Source organism: Gymnogyps californianus, chromosome 5 (genome assembly GCF_018139145.2).
Source record: "Gymnogyps californianus isolate 813 chromosome 5, ASM1813914v2, whole genome shotgun sequence".
Taxonomy (NCBI): Eukaryota; Metazoa; Chordata; class Aves; order Accipitriformes; family Cathartidae; genus Gymnogyps; species Gymnogyps californianus.
Window position 1 is genome coordinate 1,172,552 of NC_059475.1, and position 21,670 is coordinate 1,194,221.

The 21,670-nt window shown below is 46.2% G+C and overlaps 1 protein-coding gene across 2 annotated transcripts; it reads right to left on the reverse strand.

Annotated features, from left to right (window-relative positions):
• Positions 1 to 12: 12 nt before the first annotated feature.
• Positions 13 to 21,333, reverse strand: SCT (secretin). Of its 2 annotated transcripts, XM_050898173.1 has the most exons (7): positions 21,300 to 21,333; positions 6,528 to 6,624; positions 4,670 to 4,774; positions 4,277 to 4,381; positions 3,047 to 3,148; positions 1,881 to 1,994; positions 13 to 154 (listed from the first exon to the last, which is right to left on the reverse strand). In XM_050898173.1, the coding sequence occupies exons 2-6, from the start codon at positions 6,614 to 6,616 to the stop codon at positions 1,883 to 1,885; spliced, it is 513 nt and encodes a 170-aa protein (XP_050754130.1). In that variant the 5' UTR covers positions 6,617 to 6,624; positions 21,300 to 21,333; the 3' UTR covers positions 13 to 154; positions 1,881 to 1,882. The 2 variants fall into 2 exon arrangements, with proteins under 2 accessions (XP_050754130.1, XP_050754129.1); XM_050898172.1 differs by lacking the exon at positions 13 to 154 and having other exon boundaries at positions 1,612 to 1,994.
• Between the last annotated feature and the right edge of the window lie 337 nt (positions 21,334 to 21,670).

Sequence of the window (21,670 nt, forward strand, 5' to 3'; positions counted from 1 at the left end):
GAAAAAGTCATAATGATGCTACTATACCCCCTATATCTTATTTATTTTAGCCAGGCTTTTTCTGCATGGCCCACATTCCCTTTTATAACAGGTTTTGCTCTCCAGCCAATGACTTATGGTTTCTCTCTTCTAGTTGCAGTCTGTCATGTTGTTCCTGAAAAACAGATTTTTAAAAAAAAATTCAAAAGCCAGCTCTCAAATGTCTTATCTTCATTTCTGGAAAAGGCAAAGGTTTCAGTGAAGACAAAGCCATCTTGGCTGCTCTTTTGTTTGGATGGTAAAGAAAGGAGCTAGGCCCTGTGTAAGTCCTTGGGTTGAGATAATCAGTTATGTTTCTGAGACAATCTTATTATTCCCAGCCACCCTACAGTACCTTTGCAAGCTGAGCAGAGTGAATCCAGAGACAGCAACTGGGCTCAGCTGCAGCCCAGTGACTGCCCAGCAACTTTGTAGGGACAATGCATGTCTCATCCTACCAGTGGCCAGCAGTGGCTCTTTGCAGGGATGCTCCCCAGAATCTCCATCCAGGCTCCAATTATTTACATCTCAGCAGCTTCCTGAAGCCTCAATAGCATACTATTCTGCTGTCTTGTCCTGTCTTTTTCTGAGTAAATTTTTCCAAGCCAAATATCATGTGGCAAGGTGTTTGGACACTTGTGCACAGAAACACTGTTGTTTTCAACTTGCCCATTGTGTAGGAGGAGAAAGGGACAGCTGCTCTCACTGCTCCTTTTAAAATCTCAATTGATTTCAGAAAGTTCTCAGCTGCTGCATTTTAGCCAGATGGCCGTTAGTGGCTTAACAAAATACAGGCTGTCAACACTCCCTCCAAAGTCCTCCAAGAGGTCTCTTTCCTAGCAGAGATTTCCTATGGATGAAAATAAACAAATGCCAAGGTCTGTGAGAACAGCCTTTCAGCATCACAATAAGGCAATGGGTGCTTAGATGAACATTTGAGACTGAATAGCTTCTTTGCAGACGTCAGGTACATCATAAATGGTGAAAACTGATGTGCAGGATGGACCGAGAAGTTCTGCGGTAGGCACACATGATTGCAGCTGAAGATGCCTTATTTTAGAGCTGCTCTTCAAAATCTGTTGGTTTTACAGGAAAGGTGGAGTTGCTGTTCTATCAGAGGAGGGACTCTGCCAGGCAGTGTGGTGCAGGGATAACGTGTAAACCTCATTAAATGGTGGGAACAAATTCCTCCTAGTGGAGCTTTGTCTTTAGGGACTATGAGAAAGCTGGGCCAGTTAAATACAGGGGAAACAAAGTAAATGGAGTGGAAACAGTATTTACAGTGTGTATCTATGTTGCATAGCTCTCAGTACATTTCTTTGCAATAAAATCTAGCACCTGGCTAAGTTCCTGCTAAATGGAGGCCCTGATGCTGGCCTCTTTGTACAGTTGGATTGTGAGCAGTGCTGAGTCCTAGCCACGGAAGATGTGGCCAGGGACTCCAGCTAGTCCCAACATACCTCATGTCGGGAAGCCTGGCAAAATACTTCTCCCCCCCACCCCGCATTCCTAATGGTCCAACACCTAGTAATGATACCACCCTTATTACTGTTTCCCAAAGAGCAGCCAAAGCACAGGCGTAGCTAACAAATCTTTATTTGACTTCAGAAGCAGGCAGCCAGATACTAACACAAAGTGGAAGTGATGTGCTTCATTCAGGCTCCATCTACTGACAGCAGTTCACACTGACATATTTCACTCTTGATAATGTAAGAGGTTTTATTGGGTTTTGGCTGCTTTCCAGAATTTTTTTTATTTGCTGATCTCAAGAGTTTTTCCTAAGCAAATTCAATAGCTTCCCTGTTTATTTTCAAGGCTATATACATGCAAAGCTGTCTCCTTGACTGTTTCTTTCCCTTCACCTTCAGTCGAAACTGTCTGTATCTTCCTTCATGTCTGCAACCAGCTGCTTAGAGATGGGGCAAACGTACTGGCTGGTAATTGCAGCAGCTTCCCTGGCATCACTGTCTGAGCGGCTGTTGGAAGGGAAAAAATGAGTGATAGTTTGTTATTCCTGGGGGCATGGACTGCAGGAAGTGTGACAAGGCCACCTTGTAAAATTCAAAGCTGACTCCAAGGAGCAGATGTATGATAGAGGGACCCAGATCATGGCTGCCTGCAGCCAGGCACCCACAAATGCACAAGCAAGCCTATTAGTGTTATCATCCCCATTTATTCTAGGCAATGCAGACAAGAGGTACTAAGGGCCAGCTTATTCCTCCTAATTTTAGTGATTTAACAGTGAGATGTCTAATTGAAAGTGGTTGGTCACTAGGAAGAGACAATGTCCAGATGCTGGGACAGCTCATCCTCAGGTGTGTGTTTGAATCAATAACTGAATCAAGACAGGGTAGCAAAGGCTTTCTATTTTAACTGTTAGATTAGGTTTCCTAATGGGATGAACAATTGTTTCAGTCCAGGATGACAACTCTATGATTAGAAAAATATATTATTTCATTTTCTTGGGTTTTATTATTTTTAATAACTGGCTTTTATATGGCACTTCTTAGCTGTAAATCTCAATGCCAGCTTTGGTTTAGGTAAGGCAAAACTGAGTGCCAGGTGGGCTTGGCACATAGAAATAGAGATTACCGTGAATGTAGGCACAGAAATCAATTGAGATTGCACACAGCCACATGCCACCTTGCAGTTAGACTAAAGCATTTGCTTTTCTAGCTCTGCAAACCACCCCTGGGAGTGTGGTTGCTGGCAGAGTGACAGGAGGTACAAAACTGTGTGATGGAGGGCTGCAATTCAGCAAAGACAGTCCCTGAGACAGTGCCTCACAAGCTGATGGGGAATGAGGCAGAAGTGATTTTAAAATATGGACAATTTAATAAATCTTCCACCCTTTCCCTTTTTGAGGATATTTTTGAGGATATCAGCTGAGCCCTTCTGATCTGCTGCATTACAGCAGACTTCTGCGCTTGGGGCAAAAACTGGGCATTTACAAGTTACTAGAAGTCCTCTTTTGGCTTCAATACTGTGGTGATCAGGGCCATAGACGTGACAAATCTGTCCCACCCACCTGGTGTTTAGAAAGCTCTGGTACAACCACATAAAGCAAAGTTCCTCGTGGCTGCTTTCTTCCTCTCTCCCCTGCACATCTGTGTGGACTGGGCCTGGAGAGCTGGTTTAGATAAAGAAAATTAATAATAATAAAAAAAAAACCCAAATAGTGTAACCACCAGAGCTGTAAAGCAGCACTGCTGTCTGGAAGGCAGGTTCACCCCCCCCACCGACCTGCCCCATGGTCCATGCTCTGTTAACCTGCTGACTGTCACTGTAGCTGTGCAGAAAGAAAAAGAAGTATCCTCTTCAAATCAGGCTCAGATGCTTTCTGGCTGGCAAAGGCACAGGTTTTAATATGCACTTGCACTCTGCCTCATCACCCAGTACTGGCATGTCCTTCCACCCATGGATATATACCTTTTTCCAGCATTTGGAAATTAAAAATCAACTGCATCTGCCAGGATTTTGTTAGTGGTGCATGCCCCAGAAAATATCAAAGCACCCTGAACAGATGGGAAGGAATCAATGTGCTATGTCTCTGCCTTGAAGAAAGGACCAAGCTTGAAGTAAACCTCTACAGGCAATGTTGTCCATCCATAACACACCAGCGGCAAGGGCAGCAGCAGTTGTGAGTTGTATCACAGTGCGCCACTTATTATAACTGATGATGTGCTCATATATGTGGCTTCAGTGGGAGCTAGTGGTCCCGTATTTCGGCTGGATGAAAGACCCCATATTGGCCATATATGTGATTATGTCTAAAGCCTGCCCAGTTTGGCAGTCAGAGCCATGGGTGGGGACTATGAAACCCAGAGATCTTCCTCATTCTGTTACAGAGCCCATTTATTTACAGTTTCTCAGGTGCTTTATTTGAAGTAGGTAAATCACCTACAACTTTTCCCAAAAGGCTAAATCAAAATGCAAACAAAAAATCTCAGGCTGTGATCTGATGTAAAGTTTTGTGTCCTATGGATTAAGCTTGATATGCATATGCAAGAGATAATGTTGTTTTATGCTTAGAAATGGCCTCAGTGAGAAGGCTTGTGTATGGGATATCTCTGACATTGCACAGCAGCTCCAGGCACAGCCTAGCAGGAGGAGACCAAGCTCCAGCCTGCTTGCCCTTGTCTTGAGTTTTCCAAACCACTGGTCATGCCACTCTCCTTTCCTTGGAGCTGAGACCTGCCTCCCTGCAGCCTGCATGGCCCAAGCTGCCTTCCCATTCCCCAGGAAGCAGAGCTCTTACCTGCGCTTGCGGCCCATGAGATTTTGAATTAATTTCTGAACCTGAGCATTTCCTCTCATCTTGCTGTATTCGCTGGTAAACAGCCCATCTGAGTGCCTCTGGGACCTGTGTCAGGGAAAATACAGTACAACGGCTGCTCCTCCTAGCCATGTGATGTGGGACTTATCACAAGACACGGAAATTTCTCTCTTCCCACCATGAAGGAGTCCTGTATCCCTCCCCTTCTCCTCTTCTGTCTCCTTTCATCTTGGGCATCTTCTGGATGAGGCCAGTGCTCAGGCTGGCTCTGGAGCTGGAGACAGCTCAGCCTCATGGCATCCCCCTCATTGCTGGGATCCCATCTCCCACTGGAGACTTCTGTGCCCCAGGAGGGTGATTTTGGCTGGTCCTTACCTCTCCTTGAGGCCCACCAGGTGTTTGACTAGCTGCTGCACGTAGGCATTGCCATTCATCTTGCTGAGTTCACTGTGGAAGAGCCCATCAGCGTGCCTCTCAGTCCTGGGAGGTTAGAAGAGAAAAAAGAGGTGAAAAGGCATGGGTTTAAGACCAGAGAAGAACGGGCATTTAAAACTGCTCCCTCAAGGAAGAGTGTCCCAAACAAAGATGGGCAAGAATTTGTGCCAATTTGGCAAAGTCTCACAAAAAAAGGCCAAATCTTATAAGAGTTTAAAAGAAATATCTTTGTTAATGTCGTGGTTTAACCCCAGCCAGCAACTAAGCACCACGCAGCCGCTTCCCCCTTCCCCCTCCCAGTGGGGTGAGGAGGAGGAAAGAGGGAAAAAAAAAAGTAAAACTCGTGGGTTGAGATAAGAACAGTTTAATAACTAAAGTAAAATATAATACTAACAATAGTAATAATGAAATATATAATAATAATAATAGTAATGAAAAGGAATATAACAAAAAGGAGGGGGAGGAAGGGAAAAAAACCCAAACAAACAACAACAAAGGAAAAAAAAACCACCAGTGATGCACAATGCAGTTGCTCACCACCCGCTGACCGATGCCCAGTTAGTTCCTGAGCCACGATCCGCGCCTCCCGGCCAACTCCCCCCGTTTATATACTGGGCATGACGTTCCATGGTATGGAATAGCCCTTGGGCTAGTTCAGGTCAGCTGCCCCGGCTCTGCTCCCTCCCAGCTTCTTGCACACCTGCTTGCTGGCAGAGCACGGGAAACTGGAAAGTCCTTGGCTGAAGATAAGCACTACTTAGCAACAACTAAAACATCGGAGTGTTATCAACATCATTCTCACACTAAATCCAAAACACAGCACTGTAGCAGCTACTAAGAAGAAAATTAACTCTGTCCCAGCCGAAACCAGGACAGTTAACAATCACACAGAAAAACTACCTGCACTTGCTTCTTACTAATGTAATCACCTTACCATAAGGGTATGGGAATCTGAGGTTAACACTGATTCAGCACAAAAGAGTAGGACAAGAGACTGGAGAAGTAATAAATTAAACACCCAGATACACAAACCTTGAGGAACAGGTAGATAACGGTGATGGTACCAAAGACCAGCACTCGCAGATGACTGATTGACAAGCCATTAAAAGAAGTGCTCAAAGCCTCAGAGAAATTCAACCAGAGCTATTAAACTTCAAACCAGACTAGCCAGTGGGTAGGATAAAAGGTCTGGGGTCCAGCTTCTGAAGAGACCCCGTGTGCGTGTGCATGTGTGTGTGCGGTACAGTGCTAGGGGAGCCGGGCCCGGCACTGATTGTGGCCGTGGAAGGGCTGCAAGGGAGTCTCAGCTCTGTCCTCTTCCAGCCTAAGTCCTTTAGTCTCTCTGTGCTTTAATTGCCCCTGCGCAAGTGGGAGGAGAGACAACCCTGCCGAGGTCTTACACACAAGATTGTGAACTGGGGAACTTAGATCGACTATTTTTGGTTATGTTTTCATGGGACCAGGCTATTTGAAACAGAAACTTCCACCTCTATCAGTCTGTATAAGTACCTAGCGGGAAAACAGACTCACGAGTGTCTTTTTTGCTGTCATTTTACCTGTTTGGGGTCCTGATTTTTCTCCTGAATTAAGTCAAATCATTGTTTCCTTTCTTAAGCAAGAAAAAATGTTTGCAACATTTGCACTCATTTAACAAAATCAATTTAGGGAAGGAAAAAAATCCAACAGCCAAGTAGATACGAGTTCTGGAAGGAAGATAAAAGGCTGACTTTATAGCTAGCAGGCTCTTTGAACAAAAAGCCACGGAGAAAAAGGAAGCAGAGGCACAAGAAGTGCTTACCTCTCCCGGGATGGAAGAGATGCTGAGAAGTGTGATAGGACAATCATGGGAATAATTAGTTGCCACAGACCAGTCATCAGGGAAACCATGTTCTCTCCTGAATTAAAGCACAAGGTTTTATGAGCAGCAGAACAAATGACCTTGGTCTTTGTCTGGTACAGTTCACATGCCACAGAGAAGACATGGCTATATAAATAACATCACTATAACTAAATTAGGCAGGAATTCCTGCCAGCAAAGATAGTATTTCTTTAAAATACAAAAGATGAACAATTCAAATCATTCATGTTGCCAGTTGGTTGGAAGTTGTTTGCAGTTGTTACCCCATCACCACCACCATGCAGTCCCGGAGCACAGGTCTGAGGTTGGCTGTGTGAGATGATGTTTGTGCTGGAGTTTTGCTGTGAGTCAGTATAATATGCCTTGAATATGCAGGAAGGTATCATGTGAGTTAATCCATTAGCAGCACAACACCATGGAATAAACCCCATTCTACTATAAGTCTCTGACAGCTGAGCCTTCAGGGAGAGGATTTAAAGCACCCATGAAAACATCCCACACAGACAGTTATTAGTATACCCAGAGGATGCCCAGGAGAAATCTGTTTGGGTTTTTTCAGACCAAAAAAATGGCATGTACCAAATAAAAGTTCATCTACACACAGAGAAAGGGAAGGGCTCTTGTGTGTGCCAAAATCTGCCTATCCTCTAATCTTTCAAGAAGGAAAAAAGAAATAATACACATTTTCAGTAGCAGCAGAATCTTGTATTTTGTTTGCTTACTGAAATAAAAAGAAAAGAAAAGCACATTTTGTTTATCACAAGCCATTGCATGTTTTTTCCCTTTTATTTCCAGGCTCTTTTTGCAGCCCTATGCTTGTAGAGATGTGTATGTACCTTTATAAGAGGGTGCTCACATTTCCTCAAGGATTACGCAGGAGCCATATCTGTAATTTATAATATACCTGCCTTCCTTCTGCAAAGAAGCAAACCTTGCTTTCTTAGTCTCTGTCCTGGAAACTCTCATAGTACTTTCTAACCCAAAATCAAAGTCCTCCCACTTTGGTTTTATTTTAGTCTGAAACTAGACAGTACAAAGAGCATTAAAGGACTGTCAGAGTTTCCTGAGCACTTTCTAGCCACCCTTCTGGGACTGTTTGCTATTCTAGAGATACTGCAAGATGAGAAGAGGCAAGAGGAGGAAGGACAAGAGTGGGGGATTTATACAGAAATTTATTCACTGTAAGGCACAGCACAAATATTTAATGGGGATTGCAGAGCAGACAGGTGAGAGGTTTTGCATGATGAAGGAGCCATAAGCTTCATCTCACACACACTTCTGATGCTTTAGTGTTGTGTTTTCCTGCCTGATTTGGCTTTGAGGGGGATGGAATAAGTAAAACAAGAAGGACATTTCGAAGATCAGTTTCTTATTGGAGTCCAAACAAAACAGACTCCACAATACTGCTTCCCAGTTGAGGGATGTGAAAGAGGTGAAAACAGCCACCAAAACCAGAGCACACCACCCTTCAGGGAAGGGAAACCTGGATCCTGAGCCTGTCCTTCAGTCTGTACAATACCTGCCACGCAATGCCTTGACCCCCGGCCAGGATCTCACCACAGCATTTTGGCCTTCCTTGTTCCAACCCTGGGCTGGCATTTGTCTTGGAGCACCACATTTAAGAGCCCATTTTAAACCCCATCCCTAGCGCCAGAGTTTCCCCTCTCTTCATAACCTTTCTAGCTGCTAATCAAGTGGATCAACTTGTCTTTTGCCTTTCTGGGCATTCTGTCTTCCCTGTGCAGATCATGTTTGCTTGCTGAAGTTGCTAGGAACAGTAATGGCTGTTGGGGAACTTCTTCTGTGTATCAATAATGCTTTTTTTTTTTTAATCAGTCAGACCCCAGGGAGGAGGTAGATCTTCAGTGTCATCACAGTAGAGCTGTTTAACCTTCTTAAGATACTTCTGAGCTTTTTTATTGCCCTCCTCAGTGATGCTGGCTTTCAATAAATGCAAACTGCTTAGCTAGCTGGGACCTTTAGCTGAAAGAAGGGCACACCAAGCCAGCCCAGGACCTGGGAGCATCTCAGACCTTTCCAGCAGACAAATCCTACTGCTGAAATGTCAGATTACAACCAAAGGCTTTGCTGAATCAAGGCTCCCATCACCCTGCAGGAACACTACCACTAGGAGAGCTTCCAAAAAGGCTGGTACACAGCCAGTTTGCGCACCTTCTTGCTCCTGCCCATCCGTTGTGCTCTACCTAAAACTAAAGACCATGTATTTCTGGAAGCCATCTGGTCCAGCTGCTGTTTGGGCTCTGTTCTTTCCTCTGGTTGCTCCAGAGGACAAAACCCCTACATATTACCAGCGTTGCTGTTCAGGAGATGGATGGCCTCATGGCAATGGCTCAGCAAAGCATCAAGGAGGCCTGAAATCCACCATCCAAAAATTGAAACAGGGGAGAAGGCAGCCTGTCCAGCCTGACGATGTCAGCACAGCGGTACTCACCAAACCGTGGTCACTCCAGACTCTTGGCTGTCTCACGGCTACGATGCACCACTGGCCCACTCCTCTCCATGGCCTCCTATAAATCTGCAGCCCTTATCAGAAGCAATTATTTGGGTAAAGATATGAATATGAGTAATCATGATTAACAGCAAATAATGCATCCAGGCTGGAATGTCCTTTTAATTACTCTCTAAACCTGATCAGGTTGTTCGCAGCAGTTTGATGGACTGTATTTCTGCTGATGGGTAATAATTCCTGCTTCTGTCTATAATGACAGTAATTTGTTGGGCAAACATCCCTGTACCAACTGATTCATTATGATTGTCATCATTATCTCTCCTCCTGGCTTTAATTACCTCTTGATAGGAGCTTAATCTTCTGTTCTTCTTTTTTTAATCCTGGCTTGGGTTTTGTTTGCAATTGCCAGGAACTGTCGGTGAGTGTATGTGTGTACCTGCGATTTGGCTAAACAACGTGTCACTTTTTTAGGGCAAACATAGTCTGATCAGTAGGATGAGGGCTGACTTTTGCATGAGGGGACAATACCTTTCAAGCTGTGGTTTCACAGCCATGCCTGGAAAAGGTCTGCTGAGAACAGACTGTATCACAGCTTCAAAGAAAGAAGCATACTTATACACACATAGAAAACATCCTGAATATATTCCCTGCCTTTGCTGGGGTTTGGAGCTGGTTGCTTTCAAATACTGCTGCTAAAAGTGACATGGAAATGGAGGGAGAAAATAGGATTATGCCCTTTCTCCCCTTCTTTATGTTGTATAAAGTAGCTTGGAAGGATTAATCGTTATAAATAAATCTTCTTATCTTCCAACTGGAGAAATAGGAGCTATATTACACTTTTTCTTGTCTACTTATCTTTTTTTCTTTGGAAAAGCATCCCCATGACTAGAGGGCTGGGAGGGACCTGATTTTCCCTGTCATCTTTCCCTTGGAAGAACAACGCACACACTGATGAGCAGCAAGCCTCAGCACTACTGCATGTGACTGCAGGCTGCAGCCGGACACCTGCAAAAGGGAGGGGAAGAAGCAGCAGGGACATTCCAGGTCCCATTCCAGGACAGGAGGACCAAGAGGTGTCGTGGCCACCACTTGCACAGAGGAGCCCATTTTCTCCTTTGAGACAGTGCAGGTCAGTCCTGCACACGTCCAGGCATTTCCCAACTATTTTCCTCTCCTTTCTGTAACAACTGCTTTCTTCAGCTGCGTTAGTGCTGTCATTCCTCCTGCAGCGCTCCCACCATCGCTCTGGTACAACTTTCTGTAGTGTTACGGCCTCATTCAATGCATTTCCTCTCTATACAACCAGGTGCGGATGCGTTGTGAGTCACATCCTTCTCCCATTGCAGCTGAAAGCTCTTCTGGGCACCCAGCCCTGCTTTGGGAGCCCCCAGTGACATTAGTGACATCTGCAACTCTTGTATTTTTGTTCTTTGCATTTAAATCTTCCTATTTTCTGTATTCATATTTTATGTCTGCATCGGTGGTGACCGGCTTCAGCTTGGGCTTGTGGTGTTGCCAAACATCTACAACTGAGAAAGACCATGTAGGAACAAGGCAAGGAGGAAAAAAAGTTCATAAAAAAAAGGCTAAACAACATATAGGGAGCTAAAAATGACTAATGTGATTTCCTTTCCCTTGCAAATAACCTCAATGGGTCTGAAATGCCCCCAGGCTCTGGCGGAAACTCAGTTTGCTATGAGAATCTAAACGGGTCTAGATAAAAGGCACACAGAAGAGGTTGCAATGACGGAGTGGCCCCGTGATGGCAGCAGAGGGTGAGTAACAGGAGAGTAAAAGCTCCTGGGGTGTGGAAGAACATGAACTAAGTAACCTGATTTATCTACTTTGCAACAAAAAATGGAGTTTGCCTTGCAGCAACAGTGGCAGAGAGTGAAAAGGTGATGGGGTAAAAAAGTGTGTGGCCATGCCCAGAACTGCCGCAACATAACGCAGGTGACAACCACCGGCTTGAATTTAAATGCAGCTCCTGAGGCCCCTGATGAGGAAATTCAGGACCATGCAAGGAAACTCAAAAGCTTTTGCAAGCTGCAATTTATACCTGAATAAACTGGAGCCCAAACCAAATCCCCAGTCCTGAAACAACATCTGATTCTCCTTGAACCAGAATTAACATTAAACTCTCATCAGGAGACATTATGGAAACAGGAGTGCTAAACAATACTGCTTAGCAATATCAGCTGAATGGAGCTGTGTGAATTTGCACCTTGCTTTTCCCATTCTCCATTTGTGTGAGCATTCAAAGTGGGAATGGAGATTCCCCTTGCCTGCATCCAGCAGGCACAAAGCGTGATTAAATAATCCATTAATCACTGTAATCTAACCCATCATCTCTGTGCAGCATGATTGCAGAGAAAAGCTCCCTGTCATTGACTCTAAGAATGACAAAGGAAAAGGAAATGATTGCCCTCATCTGATCCCTGCTCCTTGCACAGCTGTCATACCCAAAGCTGCAAGAAGTCAGGGCTGAACTGATCCTTGCCACCAGCTGCCAGTGACTTACCTGTTTATGGGACATAACACAGTGTTTACAGGATGTATAGCAAAATGCCACAAACAGGTAACACTAACGAGCGCTGAGGCCGTGCACCAAGACTCCTTGAAGCGGGCAGGGAGAGATGCCCCGGGGCAGGAGGGAGAAGGGGTCTGTGAGCCTTGGGGCCATCCCTGAGCAGGAGGTGAGCTGCCCTGAGGACATTGCCAGGTGTAAAGCCACCATGATCTTTGTGCAGTCACTTGTGCTTAGGCTTGACACCAACTGACATTTGCAGCGTGGAGAGACCTGTGGTGAGCTGCATTAAGTAAATCCAGTTGCCATGGGTGCAAGGGCTATTCACAGCAGCCACGCTGTTGGCTGGGGACACCCTCGTGCATGGCAGTGAGCAAAGGTTACGAAACAGAGGGGCCATCCCCACTTCGACACCGAGGCTCTGCGTTAAAGGGCACCTAATGGCTAGTGCGCATGAGCTGACCCATTCCAAAGGCATCAAAGCTGAGAGTGGCATAGAGGAAGGTCTTTTTTCTCCTCTTTACAGCAGGTGGGGGGGTGTCACCAAACCTGCAGTGTGAAATGCAACATCTTATAACTATGTTAAATTTATTAGCCCCAAATTTGGCACTATTTAAGGAGAGCACATGAGCCTGGCCTTTTTCTATGTTGGAGGAAAAGACATAAGAAACTGCATTTTGAAAAAGAGAGTGTTTCATCATAAAGTTAGGTATCCTGACCCCACACCACAAGAAGGACGCAGGCAGACTCTCAAAAACGACCACACAGAGCTCTGGGGGGTCAGTCTGAGTTTTGAAGGGGAAAAATTCCCATTCACACTTCAAAGAAATTGATACAGGAGATCAGAAAAGACTTTCTGGCTGAAGGAGCAGTGTGGATGCATTCAGACTCCGCCTCCAGAGAGCTTTAAGAACAGGCTGGATAAATGCTGCTACAGTGTCATGTGGACATTGTTGCTCCTGCCTTGGACCAGGAAAGTCCATCCAGCCTTTGGGGTTGCTGTTTATCCAGGGCAACCCTTACAAGGTGGCATCCCTTGCCAGCTTGCCCACAGTCCAGACCCCAGCTGTGTTACTGCAGTAACTCAGGATCTGCTGGGGCTGCTCTTCTTCATGGAGACACCTTGGCTGGCCAAAACACACATCCCAGAATGCTCCTACAGCCTCTGCACTGCTCTCTTTGAGGTCCGTGGCTTTGAGATGGCTAAGTGCACAAGGGTCAAGACAGGCTGAGAAGGTTGGGGAAGGACCATCTCATCCACCACACATGTCAGGCAATGGTGTCACAAGTCCTGATGAAGCTGTCTAGGTGCAGCTAACCTTCAAGGAGCCCAGGAATAGGCTGTGACCCCATCCAATGGTGGCACCTGCCGATGGCATGGGAGTTTATTGAGGTCAGATGGTAGTAGGAATTGCATGGCTAAATCCTTCCTACGTAAAAGTAAATACCCTTTAATCAGCTTATGGGGTGTTCAGGAACTTCTACCTCCCCCATTCGGTTTTTTTTCTTTCTTAGTATGTATGTGTGTGAGTCCATGTGTGTAGTGGGGATTTTCTCTTGTATGTTTGCAGATGAGCCTTCCCCATGCCAAGGAGCTGACCATGACGCTGCTATCTACTGAGAGCAGATTGGAGTAATTTTCTTGCACCACTGCCAGGTCTGTAAGAGAAAGGACCCTAATTGGAATAAGGGGATTGGAAGATTTAGCCTTCTAAATGCTCCTTTCTTGCACAGGATAGTTTCAGGAGTGGTTTTAATCTTTACCACCTGATTTTGTAATTTTGGCTGCAAAAGGAAAGAGTCGAATGGGAGGAAGGGGTGAGCAGGGGCAGCTGTAGGTGGGCTTGGGAGAGGAAGAGAGAAGGAAAAATCACAGTCTCATATGGTCATGGAACTTCAGAAAAACACCTACCCTACTCCCAAGCCCCAAGGTAGACTCAGTTATTCCCAAACCCTGAACAGGGTAGGGAGCAATCCTTGTCTTGGAATAAACCCAGTGTCACAGAAGCATGCCAGCCCCTCATGGTCCCTTTTGGAGGTTTGTGCTTAAAGCAATGCACAAAACAGAGGGAAAAGCCATGTTTCCTCTCTATTTTGCTGGCTTCCCAGTGCCTCTGTGTGTGCAAATGGGCTATATCACTCTCTATAAGGCTCATTCTGTGAGCAGGGTATGCACCTCCCCATGCCCAGTATGACAAGATATCTGGGTTTCATTCAAGTCCCAGTCCTGGAATGGGAGAGCCCTGTCCTTGAGGCTACACATCCCTCCATGGCAGCATGTGATTCAGCAAGGGGCAAATTACTCTAAGCAAAGAAAGTGTCCGGATCTAGGATGTGCGTGGCTATCTCTCTATCTGCCTATATAGTGCTCAGCTCCTGAGCTGCTCTTAGGTTTGCTTAGGTTGACTGTCTCTCATCTGCTTTGTTCGGCTGGGCAGCAGAGTCCAACAAGGCAGGTGGGAGATGTGTTGTGTTTTGCTGCAACATATGGCACCTTTCTGGATTTGCACCAGTTTAAAAAGAAAGTTAAAATGCGGGGGCCAAAACTATAAAATGTCACATTCCTGAAAGTGTGCCCACTTGCTCTGAAGTCTGAAAGGAAAATGCTGAACATGCTAGTTATCTCCGTGGTTGGCAGCACTACCCAGGGGCAAGGACAGCAAAACCTTTGCGTTAGGAGCTCTGGGCTGTGCTAGAGCAGACCTCAGTCATTTTGATCAAAGTTGTATCTGCTTCCAGCCAAATCCTTGGGTGAAATCTGCAGTAAAACCCAGCTCTTTTGAAAGAAGAGGTTAAGAAAAATATTAGGTGTTTGGCTCACACTGGAAAAAACAAAAAGCTTAAAACATTTTGCTAAGAATTGGGAAAAGAAAGGGGAAAAGTACCCCTTTGGTGCATGAGTGGTACCTTGGGTGCTGGCGGAGTGCCTTGGCTCTCCATGGTATGGGATGAGAGAGGCGCTTTCAAAGCAAGCCAGAACATCCCTTATCCCCCTGCTCTGGAGCAGGGATGGGTGCTAAGCCAGAAGGTCCCCTAAGGGTGCAAGTCCACCTCCCTAGAGATGCTCTGCCTGGGGATGCTGAGGCTGAGCCAGGCTCATCCTGCAGACGCTGCTCCCCTGCGCAGGCACACCTGCAGCAAGCAGGAGACAGCCTTGAATTTGCAAGGGCTGCTATGAGGCACTTCCCTCCTGCAAGCAAATCTTCCTCCCTGCTTGGGAATGGACACGGTAGAGAAACAAGGGTTGGTTTTACCATGGCTGGCACTGTGATCCAGAAAAGCAAAAGCCAGGCTCAGGGCACAGTCTAGTTTTCAAAGGGAGAGGGGAACTCGGTTTTCCCAACCTATGTGTGTATCGTGGCTGTCCCTCTGTCACCAAGGAAGCACAAAGAGCTTTTTAAAGACCTGCAAAGACAAGCTGTCGCCCCCATCAATCACTTGCTGGTTTTTTACACCCTATGGGCCTTCTTCCAAATCTCCTTTGAGGACTGCCAAAGTGGGTGCGCTCTGCCTGTCTGCAGATAGCCTCCACAGTGTGGGATGCACGGATAGGACAACACATACCACTGCAGGGACATGACGGGACAGGACTGGGTGGCTTCCTCCCCAGGACTGCTCTGGCCATCCTTGCCCTCCCGGCCTGGCATTGCTCTCTGCCCAGCTGGAAGCTACCTTGTACCTTGACACAGAGGAGCTCCAAATGCCATCTCTCCACAGCAGAGCTGTGTGCTAATGCTCCCCATGCGTCTGGCCTTATCACAGCTCTAATTGGCATCAGTGTCCGTAATCTTAGCCTCCAGCTGTTTGCTGTGTCTGGGGAAGAGGAGAAAGCACTTCAGGAAATTAATTTTAATTATAAGGATGACATGCTCTGTGTCCTGGCTGGCAGGCAGGCTTGGCCAGCTGTTCCAGGTGTGCAGTGCCAGCAATGAGCACAGCAGCTCCTGACAGCTACACAGCTGCTTGGGCTTCGTTTCTGCCACATCCCGCTTTGGAATTTGTCAGGGACCTGAAAGGACATCCCTTCCAGGTGAACAAGAACAGACTTTGTGAAGATGAGGGTGGAAGGAGGTGCACTTATATGTGCTTGCTGCTCACAGGCATGCCTTTCCCTGCCTGTGTTGCCTTGCACTTCTCCTCCTCCCCAGGAGGTTTTTCGTAACAAGTGGCTCTAATAAGCTCACTGATGTTTTAAAACCAGTAGGGGCTCTTGAAGTATATTAATTTGATCTGCCCTATGACACAAACCCTTGTATTTCACCAGGTTACCCCTGCGTGAGATCAATTATGCGGCTTAGTCTGAAACCAGGCATCCACAAAAACATCTAGTTTTGACTCTAAGCTAACAGAGACGGAAAATCCAGCCATTTTCTCTGTAGTTTCATCCCCACAGCTAATCACCATTAAAAATGCATGAGTTTTTACATCTTAACTTGCCAGAATGTTAAATGTCAAAAGATCTATTCAGTGTGTACATAAATCCCTGCAGCTTCTTGGAGGGGGACTCGGAGAGCCTGGAAAGCCAAGAAAGCCGCGCCATCCTCATCCCTCTCTTGCAAAGCTTAACCTGAAAGGCAGGATGCTGCCTCTGTCTCTTTTCTCGGAAATGCATTACAGGCAGATTGTAAAGCGGGACGGCTTTGCTGCGGATGATACTTTCACAGAGAATTGCTCAGCTAAATATGTCAAATAAAAGGAACAGGATTGGCCTTAAAAGCTCTTTATTTTCCTCCCTTTGTTCTGAACCTGAAGATAGCCCCAGTGATCTGTTGCCCAGCTATCAGGGCGCTATTCAACAGTTGAGTTTAGGCACAACTGTGCTGAAACTTTGGCAGGTAATTTTGTTCTCCTTTTCTATTTAAAAATTCGGTGCCTCAAGTGTGAAAAACTACGATGATAAAAGTTCCATGTCTTTTGGGAGACTCTGACAGATGTCTCACTTTGCGACCTTCCTGATCCTTTGAACTGGCTGGCAATCAAATCCTCCACTAACTCATCCTGGGGAAGTCTCTGGGGGACTCCTCCCGGCTCCTTGGCTGGCTGTTGGGGAGCAGCTCCACCACAGCCACTTTCAGCAAGCAGAGGCTTGCTGAAAACCAACCGCACTGCTCAGTTTCCTGAGTTTCTTTTAAAAACACACTCCAAAACACACCAAAAAGGCAGATCTCCCACTGTTTTGTTGGTTTGTATAAGAAATGGATGCTTTCCTGGTGCTGCGTGAGCTTGTCTCTGGCAGCTGAGTTTGTAGGTGGCTGGAGGGCAGTGACGGTGACATTGCGCTCGCTAGCAAAGTCTTTACATGCCACAGGCTGCTGTCAGTCACAGATGCATGGCACAGAAGGAAAGGCAGAGGTCCTAAGAGGACCTAAGAGGACTGGGTACCAGAGTCTCATTTCCCCTTATTTGACAAGCACTGATATGGGACAGATGCTTCTTTGATGGAGTGGCTGGGGGACCAGTCTGCCAGTTTATAAGGGAGAATCTGAGGCACGGTCTTATGTGAGGCTGGGGTGTCCATGTTGGCAGAAGGTGCTGTTGTTCATACCTTGTGTCCTTCATAGCACCTACTTAGGACAGAATAAAACATTTTTTTCTGACAAAAAGAGCAGCTATGGGTGGCTTTCACGGCCTCTCTCCCCGCCTGCCCTGAGCCAGCAGGCTGTCACAGTGTGACAGGGGAACCAGGACACTCTGCAAGCTGCACATCCAAGCAAAAAAGGGTTGTTCAAAACCACTGACCACATCAGACACTCTCCAAAGGTGCTTTTAAGCATTCACTGTCCATCACTTTGACATATAACTCTTCTTGCCGTCCACGAGGGTGACCAATGACTCTGTCCTTTGTCATCTTTTTTTTCTTGCAGTGACAGGAGATGACTTCTTTGGATATGTTGATGTATTCCAGACCTTCCTTCTCCTGTGCTAGGAGGACAGTTCCTCTTATCCAAGAAAGGGATTGTGTCTAATGCTTATACCTGCCAACAGAAAAAAAGGGTGTTTTTCTACTAGCCTTTCCTCTCCAGGGTTCACTGCTCCCCTGGAGACACTGTCGTACAGCAAAGCCAAATCAGTTGGCCCATGCTAGTTGGCCAGCTAGGAGCTGGCCTAGCAGGATGTGGTTTACAACCGCTGTATCTGCCAAGGGATGCACCACGGGCAGAGTGGCAGCAGGCAGACACAGAGGAACTGTGGGACTCAGCGACAGTGAGCAAGGATTACTGTAGCCTGTGAGTTTGCAACGGAAGAGCTGTCCTCATCAGTGCTTTGCATGGCTGCTCTTTTTTGGAAGTCAAAAGCCTTATTTCACATTAGTTTAATCCACTCCAGGATTAAACTAGTTTAGGATTAAGGCACTGTTAGTCTGGAATAAGGGCTTCCACACCGAGAATTAAGAGTCATTCTGCATTAACCCACAGGGAAAATCAAGATAATGAATATAAATTAACTGTTAAAGTGGATTAGATAAATGGCATTAATCCCTGTGGGAAGGCAGAAGGCCTGCAGTCACAATTCGATCCTGCTCTCTTTGCTGGTCAGGTAGTTTAAACATAAATAAATTAAGGGTATTCTGTCCACACAGGCTTTCAGTGCAGTTTCTTTAATGCACTTCAGGGCTTCCTTTGGCTAATTTGAGTTGATTTCTTGGAGTAAAAGGGCTCTAGTAAAAGTGGTTCCGCTGTACCAGCTCCTCGCTGAGCGAAGGCTGTGACAGCAGCACGTGTGCCAGCAGTTAGGTTTTATGGACCAACCACCAGACCAGAAAAGCTGTGACCAGGAGATAGAAACCACTGAGCAAACTCACACTGTCAAGACATATGGGCTTAAAAAACACTGGTGGGGTAGTTTTGTCCCAGTTTACTGCCCTGGATAACATATATCTTCTTTGTCTGAACTTCACAGCAGATGAGGATATTGCCAAATGAGCTCTTTTAACCTGACGGATGTGCAGCCATGCTTGTGCCCACCTGAATCCAAGACAAACTGTTCCCGAAGGAATGTAGAAATACAGGCAGAGCCGAAGGTGTGTGAGTACTCACTCCAGTGCTGGTGGCTGAGAGCGCCAGATTTGGAGAAAGACCTGGTCCCATTCAGAGCAGATGGAAGTGTCTTTCCTGTGCTATGTAGGACTGAGCTTGGTCTTTGCATACTGATTTAATTGCATGTCAAAGCTGGGTCAGCTGGAAGAGGGAGATGACTAGAGAAACCCATGGGTATTGGGATCAACGTGAAGATAGCAAACCTACATTGGGGATGGGAGAGAGGGCTAATACAACTCAGTAGCTACTAAAGGGATGGCATTCTTGCTGGCTTTAGAAAAGACTTGGAAGCCACACCTCTGGAGACAGTATTTGGCAAGCCAGATTGCCAGCGAAGTGCTTAAACCAAGGTAATTTTCTCCTACTCATGTATGAAATTGTGGAGCCCGAGGCAGCTGGATAGAACAGACTGTGTGGATCAACTGCTGTTAATCCACTTCAGGGAAAGGATGGTACTTACTTAGATCTGACTATGTCCCCGTGGCTGAAAACAGGGCTCTGGCTTTTTCATGCTGCACATGCTGAGCATTAATCATGTCCTTTTTAAAAAAAGAGTAAGGGAATTGGAGGGAGCAAGGGTGGGGATATGGAGAGAGGATTTCTTCCACAAGTCGCTTAATAGAGTAGATGAAACTCTGATAGCTGGAGCTTATAAACAGCTCTGAGAAGCTTCTTGTCTTATAAAAAGCTGCCAATAATGTAGTTTCCCCACTCCATGTAGTGTAAATGACCCTTTCCTGCTATGCCTTCTCTTCCCACTGCTTTCCATAAACACCAGGCTGATCTGAATGGTTATCTGGCCCTTAACGTCTGATCTGAGCTTTGGTAGCACAGCTGGAAAGATGCCCACTGAGTCTGGATCAGGTCCCACATCTCCCAAGCCGTCTGGGCTAGAAATGGCGGGCCACAGCTCCCCTGTCCTTCCCAAGCCTCAGGCTCCATCTCTGCTAGACTTCACCAAGCTCATTTCCATCTGTGCAGGGGTGAACGCAGTGACGTGCCTTCACCGTGGCAGGGGGTGCAGGGGGCACATACAAAAGGGTCAGATAGGGTCACCGTGGTTCCCCACACCAGTCGCCCCAGTCGTTAATCAGTAAAAAAAGGCACAGTAAGTGGTGCCAGAGCCAAGCACATGCAGAGTCTGCCTTGGTGCTTGTAGCATTGCAGTGGGGAAGTGTTTGTCCCAGAGAATGAGAAACGCTACCCTAAACCCTACCTCTAGGAATCATAATTGATGTCTCTTATTTTAGTTGACGTAATTATGACAAATATTGTGAAAAGTGACTCTGAGTGTGGCTAACAGAGTGAAGGCTCCCTGAGACTGCAGGTGCACAGGTACCTCACAAACAGCATTATCCCAGTGAAGCATTTACTTATTTTTTTCCTCTCATTTTCAACAGTAAGACATCCTAGCCCCCGTGTTCAGCTTGTGACCTGCTACACCACCTTTGCTCCCACACCTGCTGCCTATCCAGTTCCTTCCTCAATCCTGCATTTCTGCAGTTGATTATTCCCGCCCAAGCACAGGATAGATGCAAAATTCCTTTTGAATTGGCATCCTGCATTTGCCAGACAGTTTCTCCAACTTATCAAGACCATTTTGAATTCTTACTCTGTGCTCCAAAATGCTTGCAGCCTTTCCTGTCTTGGTAGTATCTTCAAATTTAATTAGTGGACTCTCTGGACCCTCACTCAAGTCAATTATGTAAACACTAAATATTACCAGATTCTGCACAGATCTTGGAATACAATTTTCCAGTTATTCACCCAATCTGTAATAATTTCACCTAGTATTTCCTCTTACATCGCTTAAAAGAATGCTATGTGAGACTGCAGCTAGAGCTAAAGTTGAGATACGTGATATTTACTACTTCTCCCCATATCTACAAGTGTTTCTAGGTCTAGCACGGAAACAAACAAGCTCTGTTACTTTCTAGGGATTGGAGCAACTCAGGTTGCTCTTTAATGCCCTGATTTTTTATCTCTCTCCATTTAAAAATAGCCAGTGTTTGCCATTTTCTGGACTTCTGGAGACTTCACAGTCCTTCAAATGCTCTTGGAGATCAAAGCTAACTGATTTCTCTAATCACTGTTCATGTTACTGCTTTGAGTCTCCTGGGGAAAATACCTTCAGGTCAGGCTGACTTAAAACAACCTTCTACTCCAAACACTCACTCACTTGTTTTTTTTCTCTCTCGTGTAGCTTTGTGAGGGTCCAGCCAAGACCCAAGAGTCCTTCGATCTACCACAACAATTGCAACACAGTGCTTGTGGGGCCAGTGCCTCTGCTATTTCTGAGTCACGTACGTGTGGTCAGGCTCATGCCAAGGAACACGTTATGTCCAACGTACAGAAATCTCACTGTAGGAGACCCAGTCCTTGGTTTTTATCTTCCTACTATGCCACTTTTACAATAGGAGTCACTCAATGGCCCAACATGTGCCATGCAAAAAAGTCACGCAAATCGTAAGCCCAAATAAAAGAAAAAAACCTAAAACCAAAGACAAAAAACTCAAACAAACCAACCCTAAAACATGCCACTGCAAAGTCTTTTGGTTCTTTCCTTCATTTCCTTTGAAGGAAATGTTGTGCTGTTTCTTTACCACCCACAGAGTGACTGACCGCTGCCTTGGGGCGGGAAGCACCGAATCCGGAATACCAACCGATTGCTGCTGTACCTGGAGGAGGGTGGCTAATCAAAGAAGAAATTTTAGCTGTGTCAGTGCATAGTTGTTCTTTTCCTTCTGCTCAAGAGGCAACGTGAAGCCTAATCCTGGGAGAAGGAGACTCCTCCACTGGAGATGAAGGCTGGAGTAAGTTAGGCAGTGAAGGGCAAGGCGTTAATCCCCGGCTTTTTTTTTTTTTTTTTTTCTCGGTGAAGCCCCGGACGGACAGCACTCGCCTCGGCCACGGGAAGACACGCAGGGGTTGGTCCCACGAAGAGCATCCCCCAAGGGGAGGGCTCCTCCGGGGCTGGACGTGCCACCACGACGCGCCCCTCACCTCCGGGCCGGGGGCGGGTGGGGGGTCCCCCGCGGCGGCAGCTCCC

Coding starts and splice junctions, on each gene's coding strand:
- SCT (XM_050898173.1), bottom strand. CDS start 6,616: ATGGTTTCCCTGATGACTGGTCTGTGGCAACTAATTATTCCCATGATT. Junction 3,149..4,276: donor CTCATGGGCCGCAAGCGCAG/GTAAGAGCTCTG, acceptor TATCTAAACCAG/CTCTCCAGGCCCAGTCCACA. Junction 1,995..3,046: donor CAGAGCTTTCTAAACACCAG/GTGGGTGGGACA, acceptor CCCTTCCAACAG/CCGCTCAGACAGTGATGCCA.